This window comes from Astyanax mexicanus, chromosome 19 (genome assembly GCF_023375975.1).
Source record: "Astyanax mexicanus isolate ESR-SI-001 chromosome 19, AstMex3_surface, whole genome shotgun sequence".
Classification (NCBI taxonomy): Eukaryota; Metazoa; Chordata; class Actinopteri; order Characiformes; family Acestrorhamphidae; genus Astyanax; species Astyanax mexicanus.
The window spans coordinates 17,526,163-17,546,276 of record NC_064426.1 but is presented as its reverse complement, the minus strand read 5'-3'; the positions used below and the strand labels follow the sequence as shown (position 1 = coordinate 17,546,276).

At 38.1% G+C, this 20,114-nt stretch overlaps 2 protein-coding genes across 4 annotated transcripts in view; one reads left to right on the top strand and one right to left on the bottom strand.

Annotated features, from left to right (window-relative positions):
• The window catches only part of fgf21 (fibroblast growth factor 21), a 16,439-nt gene extending 10,915 nt beyond the window's left edge, over positions 1 to 5,524 (top strand). Inside the window, exons 4-6 of one of the 2 annotated variants that reach the window (XM_022672159.2) lie at positions 1,071 to 1,174; positions 2,766 to 2,936; positions 5,393 to 5,524. In XM_022672159.2, the coding sequence (XP_022527880.1) occupies positions 1,071 to 1,174; positions 2,766 to 2,936; positions 5,393 to 5,509 (392 nt within the window). In that variant the 3' untranslated portion in view covers positions 5,510 to 5,524. Of the gene's footprint in view, positions 1 to 1,070; positions 1,175 to 2,765; positions 3,764 to 5,392 lie in introns of those variants that run through there. The other variant, XM_049468007.1, reaches the window with a different exon arrangement.
• Positions 3,841 to 20,114, bottom strand: kcna7 (potassium voltage-gated channel, shaker-related subfamily, member 7). Of its 2 annotated transcripts, XM_022672150.2 has the most exons (6): positions 19,832 to 20,113; positions 17,946 to 18,047; positions 15,805 to 16,330; positions 12,370 to 12,576; positions 7,342 to 7,680; positions 3,841 to 6,254 (listed from the first exon to the last, which is right to left on the bottom strand). In XM_022672150.2, exons 3-6 carry the CDS (start codon positions 16,285 to 16,287, stop codon positions 5,670 to 5,672), a joined length of 1,614 nt encoding a protein of 537 aa, XP_022527871.2. In that variant the 5' UTR covers positions 16,288 to 16,330; positions 17,946 to 18,047; positions 19,832 to 20,113; the 3' UTR covers positions 3,841 to 5,669. The 2 variants fall into 2 exon arrangements, with proteins under 2 accessions (XP_022527871.2, XP_022527874.2); XM_022672153.2 differs by lacking the exon at positions 17,946 to 18,047 and having other exon boundaries at positions 19,832 to 20,114.

Here is a 20,114-nt window from a genome sequence, read left to right as displayed (position 1 = left end):
TTACAATAAGCTTAGATTTCCAAATTTAGCGCATTAGCGGCTAACTGCTAGCCCGACAGTGCTAGACTAAGGAACCCTGAGTGCTCCGGTAAGCCAGGGCGATATGAGCCAGTGGTTCGTCTCATGTAGCTTGTTTTAATATGGTAAACACGCAGACTACAGTCTGATATACTCACCTCTGAACGACAAAAGAGCTAGAGCAGTTAGCAGCTAATGCTAATGCTACTCCAGCACCGGGGCTGGAAAACTAAACTGAAACTTCTATAACTTCTAACTATAAAGCTGTACTTCAGCAGAGTGGCTTTAAACTTGTCCTTACAACCTGACCGATAGAATTTATAGATAAGGTGCACCTGATTATAAGGCACACTGACGATTTTTTGGAAAATTAAAGGATTTTAAATGCGCCTTATAGTGCAAAAAATACAGAAATTAAAATCCACATCTACAGTGCTGTTTTTGGTAATTATTTTGACTGGTGATGTCTGACTAGAATTGTCCTACAAACAGGCAAGAATTATGGGACATGATAACCAATTCCTGTCCACTGGCACACAGGGAAAACACACAGGGAAACACTATTAATAGTGCTGCAATTACTGGTTGTTTGTTTTCCAGTGGCTCTGAGAGAGATTCCAGTCAGTCAAACCAATAAAGAAGCTTGTTTAGGGTCAGTCAATTCTTTTATAGCAGGTTATAATACAGCTCTGTCACTCATTGGCATTGTCTGTCATTCATTTATGAGATATCAGAGGTTGTAATTGACTTGAACTGAATTGAGCTGTGTTGTTAATAATTATAGTGGCATTATAATAAATAGTAAGAAGTCACGTTACCATACATTGTATTTGTGTAGTATTAGTTTGTAAACAAGCCAACACATGAACACATACCTATCGATGTAGGCAATCATTATTTTTAATTCCTTATCTTGAACATTATGCTATTTATCCATCTGATCCTCAACATCACAGTGTAGATTAAAAGTATAGAAGCTGTCCAAATTCTTTCTGTTTCAATTTAATAAAATGCAAAAATCTATGCACTTATGCTGCCTTGGTGTGTTGTAGGTGTTCTGGAGCTGCGATCACTGAGTCCAGGAAAGACGATCATTCAAGGAGTAAGAACCTCTCTCTTCCTGTGTGTAAACTCACAGGGACATCTAAGAGGACAGGTTGGGAATCTTCATCCTTCTGGTCTTTATTATACTTTATCCTTCTGGCTCTCCTGCTCCTCTAAGTTACAGTCTTCATCCCTCTGCTCCTCATCATTATGTTCTTTATCTTTCTGCTCCTTAACAATGTATTCTTCATCTTTCTGATCCTGAACATCATATTCTCTATCTTTCTGTTCTTTATCATACTCATCCTTCTGCTCTTCAACATCATATTCTTCATCTTTTTAATGCTCAGCATCATATTTTTCATCCTTCTGCTCCTCAACATCATATTCTTCGATTTTGTGATCCTGAGCATCATATTTTTCATCCTTCTGCTCCTCATCATCATGTTCCTCACCATTCTGCTCCTCAGCATCATATTCTTCATCTTTCTGATGCTCAACATCATATTCTTCATCCTTCTGCTCCTTATCAACATGTTCTTAATCCTTCTGCTCCTTTTCATCATATTCTTCATCTTTTTAATCCTAAATATATTCCTCGTCCTTCTGCTCCTTATCAAGTTCCTCCTCCTTCTGCTCCTCAACATCATATTCTTCATCTTTCTGCTCCTTATCATCATGTTCCTTATCCTTCTGCTCCTTATTAACATGTTCTTTATCCTTTTGCTTCTCCGCATCATATTCTTCCTCTTTCTAATGCTTAACATCATATTCTTCATCCTTCTGCTAATTATCATCATGTTCCCTTATCTTTCTGCTCCTCAACATTATATTCTTCATCTTTCTGATGCTTAACATCATATTCTTCATCCTTGTGCTCCTTATCATCATGTTCCTCATCTTTCTGCTCCTTAACATTATATTCTTCATCCTTCTGCTCCTCAACATCATATTCCTCATCTTTCTGATGCTCAGCATCATATTCTTCATCCTTCTGCTCCTTATTCTGTTCTTTGTCTTTCTGCTCCTCAACATCATGTTCTTGATCTTTTTGCTTCCAAACATAATATTCTTCCTCCTTCTGCTCATCATTATACTATTTGTTTAACTGCTCCTCATAATCATGCTCCTCATTCTTCTTCTCCTCATCATGTTCCTTATCTTCTCATCATCATGTTTTCATTCTTCGGCTTCTCATTCTTTATTAAACTCATTAAACTCTTCATCCTTCTTCATTCTCCTAATGTTTGCTTCTTCTCCTTTTCTTTCGCACTGTGTTCTTCATTCATCTGCTCTTTCCATTGTGTTCTTCATCCTTCTCTTCATCATGGTCTTAATTCTTCTATTCATTATTATCATTCTTTTCCTATTTCTGCACCTCATAATGTTCCTCATCTTTCTGCTGCTCGTCATCACATTCTTTATCAGCATCATCATCATCATCATCATCATCATCATCATCATCTTCTTCTCCCTTTAGCTCCTCATTGTCATGTTTATTGTTTTGCTTTTCCTTATTGCTATACATTTGCTGCTCTTCATCCTCATTCTCATGCTGATATCCTAAAAAAGCTAACAGTGCTTAATGCACTGCTGGTGAGTTGATGAAATGAAGAACGCAAATTTACTTTATTGAAGAGTGTAAATAAGCGTTTACTTTACTGTTTTGTCTCATTATTCCTTCTTTTCTTTCCTTTCCCCAGAGGGATTATGTTGAGGAAGATTGCACCTTCAGAGAGTTGCTGATGGATTCATACACACTGTTTCTCTCTCCACACACCGGCCTTCCTGTTTCACTCCGTTTTAAGGGAAACAAGCCAGGGAGGAGGAGAGGCCCTTTACTCTACCACTTCCTCCCAGTGATGAACAATCAGGTAGTTATGGAAGAGGGTGAAACAGAGGATCTGGGTGTCCCGAGTGTAGATCTCGATAAGAATGACCCGTTTGGCTCTGGCCTGGTGTCACACTCCATCTTTAGTCCTTCCATGCACAAAAAGAAGAAGAAACGAGGCCTGCAGTGACTGGCTCTTTTTTATCCTAAATTATTATTTAATTTTATTTTATTTATATATAAATTACAGTCATGTGAAAACGTTGGTCTTTTTAAGCACATTGGAACATATGAACATTTGATCTACATTTTAAAAGTATTAACAGATAGAAGTTATATATTTAAACACGGAAAACTGAAACATCAAATTCAAGACTGCAAGTCTCCTTCAAACCTAAAATGTCATACAGGATGTAAAAATTGTCTTTTAACACAGTCGATGTCAAACTACAGCATCTAAAGGGACCACACAAGTCCTCGACATTGTCTATGTGCTCTCTGGCAAACTTTGAACAAAAGTTTTAATGCAGTGTCCTAATATTGACTGCATATGGGCAATGTTACTTATTTTTGTAAAATGATAGGATCATTATAGCATAAAACAGACATCAAAACACATTACGTATAAATATCTCCCATCATGTAGAATTTGTAAATACACTTTATCTATGCATTAAAAAAAATGTATTTATTGATGTACAACTGAATTATTTGTTTGTAAATATATTATTACAAAACTTTGTAAAAATACATTTATTTATTCATGTAAAATAGTAAAATGTGTTAAACAGCATTTACATTGTTCTGTACTGTATGTGTTTGGATGTGTATATGTGTTTTTTTTTTTCTAATACAGATCTGTGCAGAAACTCATTTCTGTTTAAGTGCTGAAAATCTTTATTAAATATACGTTTAAAATAATGTTCACACTGGTTTTAGGGCAAATCCATTTTTGATACAACTTTACCCTATGTACCAAATACACACACATACACTCACACAAAAAACACACTTTCATACACACTGTACATGTACACACAAATCATATTAGGTTATGTAAATGCTTTTTCTTCTATTTCTTTCACTATGCTCTTTAAGACTGGATTTCTTATTTTAACTCTAACCTCAGAAATGAGTGGGCTGTTGGTTTTTCATTGGCAATTCAGCTTTTTCTTTTTTTTATATATTTACATTTATTTCAGTTACCTTCTCCAGAACTCTAACATGTGAATCATGTTACACAGGCAGGAGAGTATAGAGTGGTGTGCTTGTCCAGTCAGATAATCAAACTTTATACGAAAATGTAAAGTCAGCCCAAAATGTTTTTAAAAAAGGAAAAATCAGCCCAACTTAAAATGATGCACTGACTGATTAAAGAGCGTTATTTTGAGTTAACTCTTACTTTAGTCAAAAGTTCTTCAGACTCACTTTCTTTACTTTTGTCTCTCAGTTGCATCAACAGTACATATTGTATTGATCCTCAAAAACGATAAAACTTGATTAAGTAATGTATAAGATATTTAGCTCTTCCCTTTTAGTTTGTTTACTGTTTATTCCCATCTGCTGATTAAAACTCCTTGGGTCAAATTTAAGTGATTTATATTGCACCATTCAATTATGGATCACGCAGCTGGATTTAGCACGTCCGTGTGTTAGTGTTCGAGCTGAGCACACTTACGGAATGGACAGTCAGTGGCGCGCCTGTGTTTTCTGACGCAAAAATAGGGACACATTAGAAATTTGAAACCTGAACACACCTCACTTCCTGACTACTACACCCATGAGTGTAGATGTAGCATGTTTTTAAAATTGTGATCATGTGAGTCTCTTCATGAGCATGCGAATAGGCAGTCGCTCCCCTACAAAGCTGTACATGCAGGTATATTTCCGTGTCCAGTAAAGATGCGAAAAGTAAGTTTACATAGAACTGTGTTTTTATATAATGTAATTTCACAGATCCAAAGTGACCCTAAAGTCTAACTGCTGCTCATCAAGTGTAAGGAAATGTGTAGATGGGAAAAGTAAACAAACTGGGTAGTCTAAAGATTTTATTACAAAAGAGTATTAGTTAGTTTCATCCGGAGCTAATTTATTAATTTGGCCCAGCTCAATACCTACTGTTGAACAACCTGAGTAAAAAGAACTTTTTAAATAGCGCTCTGTAATCGGATACTGCATCGGTTTAACAGTGTATCTGGGGTTGTTAGCGACTAAGCTACACCAACCACTATTATTAAGTTTCAGCGATTGTTCATTCATGCCGATTCATGTTTTCCACACTGATCCTACAATTGACTGCAACTCTTTTAATATATTAAAATGATAAATATAAGAAAAGTAGAAACACAGTTATAAGAAATATAAATATTTAAAGATTTTGCTAGTTCTGCAGTAATGTGTGTGTGTGTTTGTTGAAGGCCTCTGACTGGAGGATTCCTGTGTTGTCCTTTTGCTCCTGCTTTATTTGTGTTTTGTGACTTTTCAGTCTTGTGTCCACAGGTCCCTCAGAAGTATTTGGACAGTGTTCAACCAGGCAGGTTTGTCGGCCACTCCTCACTTTGCTCTCTTGACCATCCCTTTCTCTCTCTCTCTCTGTTTCAATGCAAATTTTTATGAGAGAGGTTTTATGGCATAACCACAGGATGTCTTTCATTTGCCAAAGCATTTTAAACTCTCTCTCTTTCCATTACCCCTTTCCTTACCTGCCTGTACTCTGTCTCTCTTTTGCTATATCTCTCCCTCTTTTCTTTACTCCCTCTCTCTTTCTATCTCTTTCTTAGACCTGAGTGACCATTGGTTCTTGTGAGTGAATGTTCCCCCTCCTCTGCTCTCCTGCACACAGGCCGGCCAGTAGTGTCCCATTCATCGGCGCGCAGATCCCCCTGCGTGCCTCTCCTCCTTCCAGGGCCGCATTGCCCTCCTCCTCCCCCTCTCTTACCCTCTCTCGTTCACCCTCACCCTCTCCTTCACTCTCATCCTCCTTCTCCCAAAGTGATGTGTTGACGTGTGTGTACTCTTGGCTATCCACAGACTCCGTCTCTCGGTGGTAGAAGTAGCTGAAGTTAGACACGATGACCGGAACAGGCAATGAAATGGTCAGCACACCTGCGATGGCACACATGGACCCCACCAGCTTCCCTCCGACAGTCACTGGGTACATGTCACCGTACCCAACCGTGGTCATGGAGACTACAGCCCACCAAAAGGCTTCGGGGATGCTGGTGAAGGACGTGTCCTGGCTGTCCACCTCAGCGAAGTAGACAGAGCTGGAGAAAAGGATGACTCCAATGAAGAGAAAGAAGATGAGCAGGGCCAGCTCCCTCAGGCTGGCCTTCAGGGTCTGGCCCAGGATCTGCAGGCCCTTCAGGTAGAAAAGGGGGAGGTCATTTGAATAGACAGATGTTAATCTTCATATTTATGGCCATATATCAAATACACAAAAACACATATTTCCAAGACAGCAACTTTACAGTAATAAAAAGCATCGTACATTTTAGTGGAAGTCAGAGTAAAAAAGATTTTGTAGTTTTAAAGCATTTCTATTGGTCTATATCCACATTTGTAAAAACTGCACAAGTCGACATACAAGCACACCCGCACCCACGTTAATTAATACACTTAGCTACTTCAAGTTGCTCCCAGTTCATGACACATATGTGCAAATGTGCACACACAGCTTGTCTAGTGCCTGATAAGTGCTGCTAATAGAATTGGACTCTTTAGAGCAAATAAACACATGACACTTTTCGCACCATGCTCAAGCTGTGGAACAGTGGGACTGTTCTCTCTGGAATGATGGTGCTTTGTTTAATACCTTTGGGATAGGTTAAGGACTTGGGGATAGTAAGGGAACTCCTACTAACCCCAAAAAATGATTTTGTTATAAACATGTTTATTTCCTATCTCTCGCTGACAACATAAAATTTCACTTAAATTTACTTAAAATTCCAAAATGGGCCGGACAAAATTATTGGCACCTTTTTCAAAATTGTGGGTAAATAACTCACCTATGGTACAATGTTAGCATTGTGTGTCTTTGTATGCCACACTAAGCATAGAGAATAGAAAGAGGAGAACTGGCTGAGTACTTGACAACCAAAATTTTATAAAAATATTACAATCTCTAGGTTAAAGTACATCTCCAGAGACCTTGATGTTCTGTTGTCCACGGTGTGCAACATGTCCAATATGACAATGCCTCCAAACATGTGGTTATAAGAAGAAATTGATTTCAGTTCATTTTTGCCAATACTTTTGTCCAGCCCATTTTTGGAGTTTTGTGTGTAACTATACCTATTTTGACCTTTTTGTGTTGATCCAGTACACAAAGCAATTAAACCTTTTTAAAACAAAACGTTTAAGTGTGATAATTTTCTGGTAGAAATACTGCATTTTTCAAGGGAAGTATTTTAGTGGATAGCAACACTGGTGAAGATGCGTTTCCTTACCTTGGAGTGGCGTGACAGCTTGAATATCCGAAAGACTCTGACCAGACGGATCACCCTGACAATGGCCAGAGACACGGACGGCGTTCCTCCTTTGGATTTGGCCAGCTCTGTGCCCAGAGTGACAAAGTAGGGAATGATGGCGAAGAAGTCAATGACGTTCATGACGTCCTTAAAGAAGTGCATCTTACTGGGGGAGCAGGCGAATCGCATCACAAGTTCAAAGGAGAACCAGCAGATACACATGGTTTCCACCATGAAGAAAGGGTCCTGGAAGGGAGAGGCTGGAAGGAACGGCACTGTGGAGTTTGTGGTGGGGTGATGGAGGTGGGATGGGGTTTGCTGGCAAGAGAAGATGTGGATGGGAGAAAAAGGAACAAAGAAGAAGAGAGATAGAGGGATTAAACCAGGAAAACAGAAACAAGACAAAACATAAACTGAAGATGAGGCTCAGAAGACATGTTAGACAGGGAGAGTTGAAAAAGAAGAAGAAAAAAGGTTGGAGTAAATAAAATAAAGAGAAGAGGGCAGAGAAGCAAAGAAGAAGAAAGAACTGAAGTATGGAAAGAAAACGGAAAAATGTTGTGAGATGAAGGGAGGAGAAGATGAATAATGAGAGAAATATGTAAGAACAGGGGTAGAGAGGAGAGGAGGAAAAGTAGATAATAATAATAAATAATAAAAATAATATGATCACTGATGCACATCGAAAGACTACAAACCCAAATCAGAAAAGGATGGGACAGCATGGGAAATGCTAATTTAAAAAAATGTTTTATTTACTTTTATTTTTATTTCATTGCGCACAGTCTTTTAACAAGACAGTGCCGGCCTCACGCTGAGAAATGGAATGACATACTGTAGCATATCTAAAGACATGTTTCAAAAAGAATAGGAAAAAATAACACCTTGAACACTTTAGGCCCTATCTTACGCCCTGCAAACAGTCTATTTTCCAGCCTGTGCTGTTAAAATAGTGACAGAGCTTATAAATAAATATATGCTGATGGGTGTGGTGGTCTGGAATTGAGGTGTTTTCAGGTACATTTTTGGTGTATTGCTATCTTGGCAACAGAAAACACAGGTGTGCAACTGACAAATTTAAAACCCTGACGTCCCTTACTATATTGGCAAACACAGAAGAGAGGCTAAAAATGGTGAAAAATGGATTTATAGAACTCTAGATTATAGTGTAGTTTACTTAAAACTTCATTTAAATTCAAAAACGTCACAGACACATGCGGCAAGCCAAAAGATCCGTCACGGCGACATGTGTTGAAGAAAAGTGCCAGTGGATGTGCACCGTTATTGCGTTGCACACACACAAGGACCCACAGCACCAGGCAATTGGTATTCTTGTTGCCAAACCATCTTTTAAGTGTTCTGAGAAGGAGTGATAACATTGCTAAGTGGGGAACGCTTTACCATCCCAACTTTTTTGGAATGTGTTGCAGGCCTGAAATGCACAGAAATATATTGGTATTGTACTGTCTGCAATGAAATAAAAGTGTTTTATTTGTTTGCACTGTCCATATTGTCCATTTTTGTCTGATTTAGGGTTGTAAATAGTCCCTCCCTGTATAGCACAGTACATGTTCAGACTTTAATCAACCATCACAGATTGTTGAAGTGGCATTTTGTCAAAGTGGCCAAACTTATAATTTAAGTACCATGCAGAGTGCAGGCTAGACAAAGTAAGTGAGCAGATGCTTTTTGAACATTATTTTGAATCATGCCTCCACAAACACAGCTTTCAGAAGACATCTGTAGAAATGTATAAAGTCGTGAGGTACATTTCTCAGGGTTAAATATATAGGGTTAATAAAGTCTATCTGAACAACAGTAACTTTGAAAGAACATTAGTGGGTGGAGCCTGGGGAAACCAATAGATTATGTTTTTTAAAATCCTCTTTCCAGTATCTGTTCCAGTCTGTGTGTGTGCATGAGTGGGTGGGTGGGTGTGTTTATGAACATTATGGACACTCTGGTTTCTGTGTTGATGAGCTGAGGGTCGTCCTTCCTCTATATATAGCACCTTAGATCTCTAAGATGTAACTTGAGAATGACTCTCTCTTTCTCCCTCTCCCTCCCTCGCTCTTTCTCTCTGTCTCCCTCTTTCTGTCTCTCTCACTCTCTCTCTCTTTCTTGCTACCTCTCTCTCTCTCTGTCTCTCTCTCTCTCGCTGTCTCCTGCTCTCCCTCTCTTTTACTCCCTCTGTAGTTTACTGCTCATCAATATCTGTCCAGTCTACACAGAAGCACAGGTGGAGCTTTGGGCGAGTGAGGGGTGACCGGGCTTTTGGACAGCGGATAGGAAACTAATCTGATATAGCACACTCCACACCTCACTCTCCTCTATATCTCTTACACACTCTCATTCTCACTCACTCTCACTAGTTTCAGTACAGTGGTCAGATACATACAGTGGTGTAAAAAATGGTTTCCCCTTTCATTAATTTTTTTTGCTTGTCTGTCACTCTTAAATGTTTCAGATCTTCAAGCAAATTCTAAATATTACTAAAAGACAAAATTTGTGATGACAAAATGCAAACTTTCAAGGTTTTTATTTATTAAAACTAAGTTATTAATTCCTCAGTTTAAATGTCAGGGCCCTCGGGATTCTACCAATTAGGTGTGGAGCAACTTTGAGCCTAGATAGCGATGTGAAAATATGACCCGATACGGCCGTTGTACAGAGTGCTGGGCAAAAAGCAGAAAATTACTGTATCTCAGGAAGCTGTAGGAGGGTGGAGGTGAGCTATTCAACAAAGGTAAGTACTTTTTATTATGTTTTCCTACACCCAAAAGAGAAAAAAATCCAAACCTTCATGGCTCTGTGTGAAAAAATGTTTGCCCCATAACTGTGGTTTATCACACCTGAGTTCAATTCCTCTAGACACACCCAGGCCTGGATACTGCCACACCTGTTCTCAATCAGAAATCACTTAAATAAGACCTGCCTGACAAACTGAAATAGGCCAAAAAATACTCAAAAGCTAGACATCATGCCAATATTCAAAGAAATTTTGAAACAAATAAGAAAGAAAGTAATTGAGATTTGCTGCTGGAAGACTTGCTGTGATAAATGGAATCACTTTTCACACAGGGTCATGTAAGTTTAGATTTTTTGCCTCCCTAATAAAAACCTTTGTTCAAAAACTGCATTTTGGGTTTACTTGTGTTGTCTTTAACTAATCTTTAAATTAGTTTGATGATCTGAAACATTTAAGAGTAACAAACATGGAAAAAAAAAAGTAATAAAGGGGGCAGATTAAAAAGTGCAGATTAGAAAATATAAATAAAACTCTAAGATTGAAGGTGTGGAATTTTCACTGATTTCCATTTTATACCAAATTTGCTAGTATTTTCCCACGCCCTTGACTGAAAGAGAAGGAAAAGAGAAACTCAGATGATTGGGCAGGAGTTCGGGGCAGCTTCGCTGGAAAAGATGGAGGTGGGTGCAATGTTGTTCGACACGCAGGTAGAGAGAAATTGAGGGTTTATATAGGTTGGAGAGTGGGAGGAGTAAGGGCATGGATCAAACTCCCAAATTTACGTTATAAAACTCCACTTATTTTGAATCATGCCTCCACAAACAAAAAGCTTTTAGAAGACCTCAAAAGGTGCAAAGTATCAACAGTTTTAGGATTCTTAGTCTGATGCTCATGGTCACATTCACTTGTTTCAGTACAGTGGTAAGACTATTGCATTTTTATATAATACACAGGACACACAGACTAAAAAAAGAGATGCTATTAATACTGCTATTTATAATAATAATACCCGGTGCCTATCACATACCCTTCAGTTATCAGTTTTCCTGCTCTCATTCCCATCTCGTCCCTCCTTTCCTCTGATCTGAGTGGATCAAATTTAACGACGTCCAGAATTATCTGTTGTAAAGTCTACACCTACTTTCTCTCTTCATGTCTGTTTCTGTGTTGACCCTTTGCTTTGGACTCTGCTATCTTTACAACAAATGTAGTCAATCATCCAAAACTAATTTGGCATCTGAAGATTGCTTCCGTATGGTTTTGCACACCATTTTTATTACAGCATTTTTTGCGCACTATAAGGCACGCTTAAAATACTCCAGTGCGCCTTACGTATGAATTTTACTTGTTAAGTTGTAAGGAGCAGTAAAGCCACTCTGATTAAGTGCAGCGTAATACAGGAGTTTCAGTAAAGTGGTTGGAATAGCATTAACATTAGTCACTAACCTCTATTTCCCCGTTCAGAGGCGATTATAATCGGCCTGTAGCCTGCTGTTAACCCCAGGCTAGCACTGCTGGAGCAGCATTAGCTGCTAACCGCGCTAGCTCAGTTTTGTTTACTTAGCTTAGTTAGCTACCCAACGGTGAGACCTGCTGAATTAGAAGTTCCTTATAGTGTCTCTTGAAATGCGCCTTATGATCCAGTGCGCCTTATGTATGAAAATAAACCAGAAAATAAATTCATTGATAGTGCGCATTATAAACCGATGAGCCTTATAGTGTGAGAAATACTTTACATGCTTTCAGCTTTTTTAGGTACAATTATATATTAATATACATATATTTATGCATTTTAGCCCTTTAACGCATTCCCAAAAGGTTGGGTTTGTTATAATTTAGGATTAGTAATTAGATAAGACCCCACACAGAACACATTACAAAAGCATGGCTACAGAAAGAAGAGCAACAAATACCTGACGGTACCCTAACGCCATTAGAGGCTGTTTAAAGAATTTTAAAATGGTAAATGTGATGAAAGCCCTGTACTATCTTGTATCTTGAAACCTGTTTGCAGAAATAATGGGAGAAAACAACACCTAAAACATTTTTGCTTGTTATCCTCTTTTGCTTGTTAACTTTTTGGAATGTGTTGGAAGCCTGAAATGCATGACAAAACAAAACATTTCAACAGATCATGAAATAAAAGTCAATTTAAGCACCCACCGCTGATAAAGACATGCACATGCATGCACATACACTGCTTGTCTCAAGCTCAGCTCAGACCATCTAAAGCCATCTCTCTGTCTTTCTCTCCTCACCTCTCTCAGCTCTCTCTCGTTCCTGAATTCAGGCAGTGTCTCCAGGCAGAAGATGAGGATGGACACTACGATGACCATCACACTGATGATGGCGATGATGCGTGCTCCTCCGGATGACTCCGGGTGCTCAAACAGCATCCACAGCTTCCTCTGGAGCTCATTGTCTGGCAGCGGCCGTGGCTCCTCCTTTGGGAAACCTTCATCTTCCTGCAAGTCAAAAAGGCCAAATTGAAATAATAGAGGCCATCAAAACAAATTTTATATTATCTGTTATATAATATGTGTGTTTACAGACAATCTTGTCATAATATGTGTGATAGATTATTAAAAGATTATTGGGGAACAGGGAAACATTTATCAATGTTTGATAATATTACAGGAATCCATACATTACAGGAGAGTATGCAATTCTCTATAATACTTCCCAACATCTGTGTGTAACTGAAGAGAATAAAATACTCAAAAATAAGCAATTATTATGTTTTTTTATTAGTGTCAGTTTCACAGAATTTAGTAAGTCAAACTGGAGGGCAAGCACCTATGTTTTATTTTTAAAAATGGTCTTCCTTTTTTGATTAAAAATACTACAATTTGCCATAATGATACAACTCCAATTCCAAAGATGTTGTGTAAAACATAAATAAAAACAATGCAATGATTTGCAAATAATTTAATGTTCAAATGGATAAACGTCATTGTTTTTTTTTGCAAATGTTCACTCATTTTAAATTTGATGCCTGCAACATGTTCCAAAGAAGTAGTGTGTGGGGGTGGGACTAGGAAAGAGGAATGCTAAAAAAAAAACACGTTCGGAACATTCCACAGGTGAACAGGTTAATTAAAAACAGGTGAGTGTCATGATTGGGTATAATGGGAGCATCCCTGAAAGCCTCAGTTGACGAATTTAAGAATGTTTCTCAAAGTGTAACTGCAAGAAATTTAAAGATTTTATTATTTGCAGCCCATAATATCAAAAGATCTAGAGAATCTGGAGAATTTTTGTGGCAAGGGCTGTATTTTGTCCCACCACTACTCAGCAATTTAGTTGATCCTGTGAGACAGTTATATCATATTGGTGAGTTAGTGATAACAGCATCTCTGGCTCACTAAAGAGACTCCTTGGTCACAGGAAGCTACAGTTCCTTGTTCAGATGCTAGATGAAACTACAGAGCTGTGCAAAGCTGCAGGCACTTGTAAACAACCAGCTGAGCTGGGCTTCTAAATCAAACTCCTATATTTGTAGAATGTGTAAGACTAATATACATCTTGAGGAGGAAAGAAAATAAAGAATTTTAACACCAATAACTTGATATTCCTCTCCAGAGTGCCCATACATTGAGTAGGTATTAGCATAGCAACACAGCCAAGCTGACAAATGTTGATATCCATACTAAACAGCAAATGATGCAACAGTGAAGCAGGCCTTTTTGCTTGTGTTTCCACTTAGTGTTTTTAGTAAAGTTGATTCCAAGTAAATAAATAAATAAATAATAATATTAATATTTAATTCTGAGATAAATTAAAAAGGCAGTACATTTTTAGTGCCACAGATGTTATTTTATTGATAATCATTGTAATTATTGCAATGATATCTCTCAATTTAATTACTATAATTACTCTGTTACTATTTACTAAATTAAAAATATTGTCAGAATGTTTGTGTATATCCCTTTGAATGAATACATTCAGCTACATAAATTCTACCCACAGGTACACACACACACACACAGCTTGTCTAGTCCCTGTAGAAAAGTACATTCAATAAAACAGGACTCTTCAGAGCAGATAAACATTAACCCAGGGGTGCCAAACTACGGCCCGCCGGACATTTGTGGCCCGTTTCCTTTTTTGGAGCGGCCCGCGAGGTATTTTAGAAATTGAATGAAAGGTGGCCTGCTGTTAAGCAGGTTTTTATAATGTGAGATTCAAAGTTTGAACGCTAAGTGTCAGAAACGGGCCAAAGAGTCTAAAAGCGGAGAGGGTGCGCAGTTGTAGCGCAGAAAAATGGGCCAAAGAGTCTTAAAGCAGCGAGAGTGCACAGTTGTAGCGCAGAAAAACGGACCAAAGAGTCTAAAAGCGGAGAGAGTGCGCAGAAAAACGGGCCAAAGAGTCTAAAAGCGGAGAGGGTGCGCAGTTGTAGCGCAGAAAAACTGGCCAAAGAGTCTAAAAGCGGAGAGAATGCGCAATTGAAGCGCAGAAAAATGGGCCAAAGAGTCTAAAAGCAGAGAGTGCTCTGTTGTAGCGTGGGAAACAGACCAAAGAGTCTAAAAGCAGAGAGGGTAAAGTTGTAGCACAGAAAAGCAGGCCAAAGAGTCTAAAAGCAGAGAGCGTGCGCAGTTGTAACGCATAAAAAACGGGCCAAAGAGCCTACAAGCAGAGAGAGTGCGCAGTTGTAGCGCAGAAAAATGACCAAAGAGCCTAAAAGCAGAGAGCGTGCGCAGTTGTAACGCATAAAAAACGGCCCAAAGAGTCTACAAGCAGAGAGAGAGAGAGTGCACCGTTGTAGCACAGAAAAACAGGCCAAAGAGTCTAAAAGCGGAGAGAGTGCGCCGTTGTAGCGCAGAAAAACAGGCCAAAGAGTCTAAAAGCAGAGAGAGTGCTCAGTTGTAGAGCGGCAAACAGACCAAAAAGTCTAAAAGCGGAGAGAGTGCGCAGTTGTAGCGCAGAAAAACGGGCCAAAGAGTCTAAAAGCAGAGACAGTGCTCACTTGTAGCGTGGGGAAACAGACCAAAGAGTCTAAAAGCGGAGAGGGTAAAGTTGTAGCGCAGAAAAACGGGCCAAAGAGTCGAAAAGCGCCAAGAATGCGCAGAAAAACGGGCCAAAGAGTCTAAAAGTGGCAAGAATGCGCAGTTGAAGTGCAGAAAAAGGGCAAAAGAGTCTAAAAGTTGCCGAATTAAGGGGTTTAATATTAAGAGACATCATGAAATGAAACATCAATTTGAAAAATCTTAGTTTACACAACACTGTCAAAGATAGATAAAGATTTATTATTATTATTTAAAGTGGTATATTTCATTATTTGTTTTATTACAGAGTCTGTGGCCCGTGACTTCAAATATATTTCTCCTTCTGGCCCCCAACAAAAAAGTTTGGACACCCCTGCATTAACCTATTGTCAGGAACGATACTGCTGCATCCAGTACTTGGATGTAGCTGGATAAGCTGGGGAGTTGGGGATGAGGTGGGGTGTTGAACATCAGCAATAGCAAAATTCCAGAATCTTATAGAAAGCTTTCCCTGGACAGTGGGGACAGTTACTCCAACAAAAACATTATAAACTCTTTTATATCACCTTTTTTGCTTTTGGAAGAAACAATGAACAAGCAGTTGTCTCAATACTATATATTGTATATCCATTTCCTCTATAAGCCACACCCACTTCCGGTTTAATTTGAATACAGTTCAATCACATAAACATTTGTTAACAGCTCTACCTTGAAGCGGTTCATGATATCCTCTCCCAGATCGTAGAAGCGCAGCTCATCCATGAAAATGTCTAGTGGTACGTTAGCTGGCCGGCGCAGGCGTCCGCCGGACTGGTAGAAATAGAGGATGGCATCGAAGCAGAACCGGTTCCGGTCCAGGAAGAGCTCATTTCGGAGTGGGTCGAAGTAGCGCACCCGTCGGTTTGGGTCACCCAGTAAGGAGTCGGGGAACTGGGCCAGAGTGCGCAGCTGTGTTTCATACCGCATGCCAGACACATTGATGGCCATTCGTTCGCTCAGTCCCCAGCCGCTGGACCTCCTGCTGTCCCTCTTCCCTTTCTCCTTCTCACCCTTCTCCTTCTCGCCCTTCTCCGCCTTGTTCCTTTGCTCCTTGCTCCTCTTATCACTCTCTCTGGCCTCATCCTCCTCTGAATGTCTCCTGTCTGCACTTGACCCTCCTCCTCCTTCTCCTGCTTTTCTTTGGCTGTCCATCCCACTGGCCTAGACGGCTTGCAGGTGCTGCCCCGGAGGAGATCTATAAAAAGTACGATTTCAAGTTTAATCATTAGTTTTATTTAATATGATTACTTTCAGTAAATACTAATTATTTTTCAGTAACTACAAGGAATCATTCAGTATCTGCTATCAATTACTTAATATTAACTTCAAGTCACTCCATATGCAGTATGAATTATCCAGTATTTACTCTAAATTATCAGTACCCTGAATTATTAGTATTCATTATAAATTAGTCAATAAATTATTCAATTATTCTAATCGATATTCAGTATCTGCTGATTTGCTCTGTATCCACTATGAATTATCCAGTAACCACTATGATTTATTCAGTATTTACTATAAATTATACAGGATAAATTTTGAATTATTCAATATCCAATTAGAATTATTCAGTATGAACCATAAAGTATTTAGTATCTACTCAAAATGATCAGCATCTGCTATGCTTTACACGGTATCCACTAGAAATTATTCAGTATCAACCATTACATTATTCAGAATCTAGCATTATTATTCAGTATCTACTAGGAATTATTCAAGATATGCTTAAGCAATAATACACTCCAGGTTCGTGCTATAACGTGTAATATTGGCACTGCTATGCTGCAGTTGTAGATCAGCACAGCAGTGCCAATTTTACGCTATAGCACGAACCTGGAGTGTATTATTGAGATTATACCACAGTTCCATTATTGCTGTTTATAAAGAAAACGAGAAAATACGATATGTTTGGTTATGTACAATCCGCGAGTTAAAATAGTTCCATTGCTGCTCTGTTTGTAGCGGCGCTGTTTGACTTGTAAGCGCTGCATCGTTGTTAGGTTACCTGTACGTGGCGGAGTAATATTATATATATATAATAAATTAGATTACAGTGCATTACCGGCTGATAACGGCACTTATAGAACACCTCAGCCAATCACATTGCAGGGTCGGAACTAACTGTAGTATAATATGAGTTATGCTTTGTCCAGTATACATACCGTAAATTATTCAGTATCTCCTAGGAATTATTCAGCATTAGCTTTGAGATACTCAGTATCCACTACAAATGATTCAGTGTCCAAAATGAATTATTCAAAAGTTACCATTATGTATTAAGTATCTACTAGGAATTCTTTAGTATCCACTATGAACTATTCAGTATGAGCCATGCATTATTTATTATCTACTTGGAATAATCAGTATCTGCTATGCTTTTCTCAGTATACACTATGAATAATTATTTATTATTATTATTATTATTATTATTATTATTATGAATAAGGAATTATTCAGTATCTACCATAATTATTCAGTATTTATCATAAATAATACATTATTGACTAGGAATTATTTAGGATACAATATTAAATATTCAATATTTACCATAATATGTTTAGTATCTACAATTTTGTAGTATCTAGAATTATTTTGAATGAACTATAACTTTCCCTGTAACATTGCCACATCAAACTATTAATGATATAATGCTTTATTAACATTTACAGGTGTCTCAGACGTAAAGTTCATGCTCTAAGCTCTCTGAGGTTCGTTTAACTACAGTTAAATTGTAGTGTAATCTAAAATAACAATATTAACTGTACAATGCAATGACTATAATTATTTCTTTTTATTAGAATGCCTCTTACCCCTCCTGCAGTAGAAAACAACTGCTTCTGGGGCTTCAGTTATCTGGCTAAGCAAAAAGTTCTGCTCTTAGCCCCCCTGCTCGTCGGGCTGGACGTGTCCCCCTGTTGTGGAGAGCAGAAATACCATCGTGTCACTTGAGCACGAGCCGTACGGAGCAGAGGGCTGAGTTAATGCTCCCCCAGGATTAGCTCCGAGTTTATTCACTGAGAAATCTCCACGCAGTGTGTTCAGTAGCTGCTGTCACTGAGAAAACATCGCACTGATTAGCACCTCAATCCCTTTAAAAACTACAGGATTCTAAATAAATAATTAGTTTTAAGGGAAATTCTACGTTTTCTCTCTTTAATTTTATTTCTGCACAATAAAACTGTTAAAATGTAAAAAAAAACACAAAAAAACAAATTAAGTTCTGAAAAGATTGTGTTTCTTTACACCAAAACCCCTTTATGAATTTACTCTGTTTGAAATCTCCCTTTACAACATAAGACTAAGTATCATTTCATGTATTTACTATGAATTCTCAGTATCTACTACAAACTATATATTTACTACAGTTTATTCAGTATCTAATGTGACTTTGATTAGTATGTACTGTAAAAAAATATGTACTATTAATTCTTTGATTATACTGTTAATACAATTAATTATTCAGTAACTACTTTCATTTCTTTAGGAGGTACTATTAATATTAAAGTGTCTACTTAAAAAAAATCAGTATCCAATATGAATTGTTCAGTATATACAATCCATTGACCAGCAACTACTATACATTATTCAGTATTTACTAAGGAATATTCTGTTACTTCTATGGATAAATCAATATCTACTGTGAAGTTATTATTTAAGTTCTGCACCTTCAAGGACCCGAAATACACTGTAATCCCACAATGAGTTTGTACTGAAAAAAATATACACTTAAACAGAGATCCCTGAGTTTGGCTGCCTCTTTTCTATTGTCTTTTGGCACAAACTATTTGCATACAGGGTCTGTCCTCCAGTTTGTGACACTCACAATGTGTAGCGGTTACACCCAAGCTTCTTTACATTTAAATTGTGGATCACATGTTATGATTACCTGGCTGGTCTCTATGTTGTAGGCTGTAAGAGCACGCATCATTTTCTGAGCTAGCATTGTATTTCTCCAAAAATGTTTCTATGAGTATTTCAACTCGATATTTAACTTAAATCACATCAAAAAGACAGTTGAATACAAATATGTTTTCGTTTGCGGACCCTAAACTTCAAAATATAACATTAATGATCAATTAAATGAACAATTTATGCATCGTAACTAAACATAAAGTTGAATTACCTCAAATAATTAAAGTACATTTAACTTATCCAGGCTTACAGTGTGTTTAAGGTGTTATAAAGTGTCCATGAATATACATACATAAGTAGCATATGTAACCCCTACATCTACATTAGAACTGTTCCAAGTTTATGTTCAGACATATCATTTTTATTCTAAATAACATGGTTTATTTTGTTTTTTTATTTCTTGAAAACATAAAATTCACTGAGCTACTACACTATAAACACAAACAATCACACACACATCCATTCTGTAATCTGTGAGAGATATTAACCTAATGTTAGACCAGAAACCCTACAAACTATAAATATGAACAGATTAGATCATATTCTAAGCTAAAACATAAAAGAGCAGCCCTGTTCATATTGAATCTGGATATTAATGTTAATATGAGAGAGCAGAAATATATAAATATTTAAATACCAAATCATTTTACATTCAACCATAGTATTACAACATGTTCCCATTGTTTTATTAATCATACTCACAATAAGCTGTTTTTTAAAGGTGTCTATATGTGTATGTGTGTGTGAGTGTGAGTGAGTGTAAGTGTGAGAGTGTGTCCCTTACTTGTGCAGAGCTTCTGCAGGGGTCTCTACACACTCGTGTCCGTCACCTACTGTAGCTCTCGGCTGATTCCTCCAGAGACACACACTGTTTTCTTGACTACCTCCACAACACCATCAGCAGTGTGTGTGTGTGTGTGTATGTGTGTGGCCCCCTCATTAGGTCTGTATGCATTTCTGAGTTGTGGGTCCGGTAGGGGGCGCTCTGCGGCCCCTCCCTTGGTCCAGTGGGATCCTTAAGGCTGTTTGTAGGTTGCTGGCCCCCTTCACTCATGACAGCGCTGGAG

What these genes read in the sequence shown, in the direction of transcription:
- kcna7 (XM_022672153.2), bottom strand. Translation starts at nt 16,287, where the DNA reads ATGGACAGCCAAAGAAAAGCAGGAGAAGGAGGAGGAGGGTCAAGTGCA. An exon ending in ATATCATGAACCGCTTCAAG is followed by an intron (nt 12,577 to 15,804) that starts GTAGAGCTGTTA and finishes TTTGACTTGCAG; the next exon opens with GAAGATGAAGGTTTCCCAAA. An exon ending in ACGAGAGAGAGCTGAGAGAG is followed by an intron (nt 7,681 to 12,369) that starts GTGAGGAGAGAA and finishes TTCTCTTGCCAG; the next exon opens with CAAACCCCATCCCACCTCCA.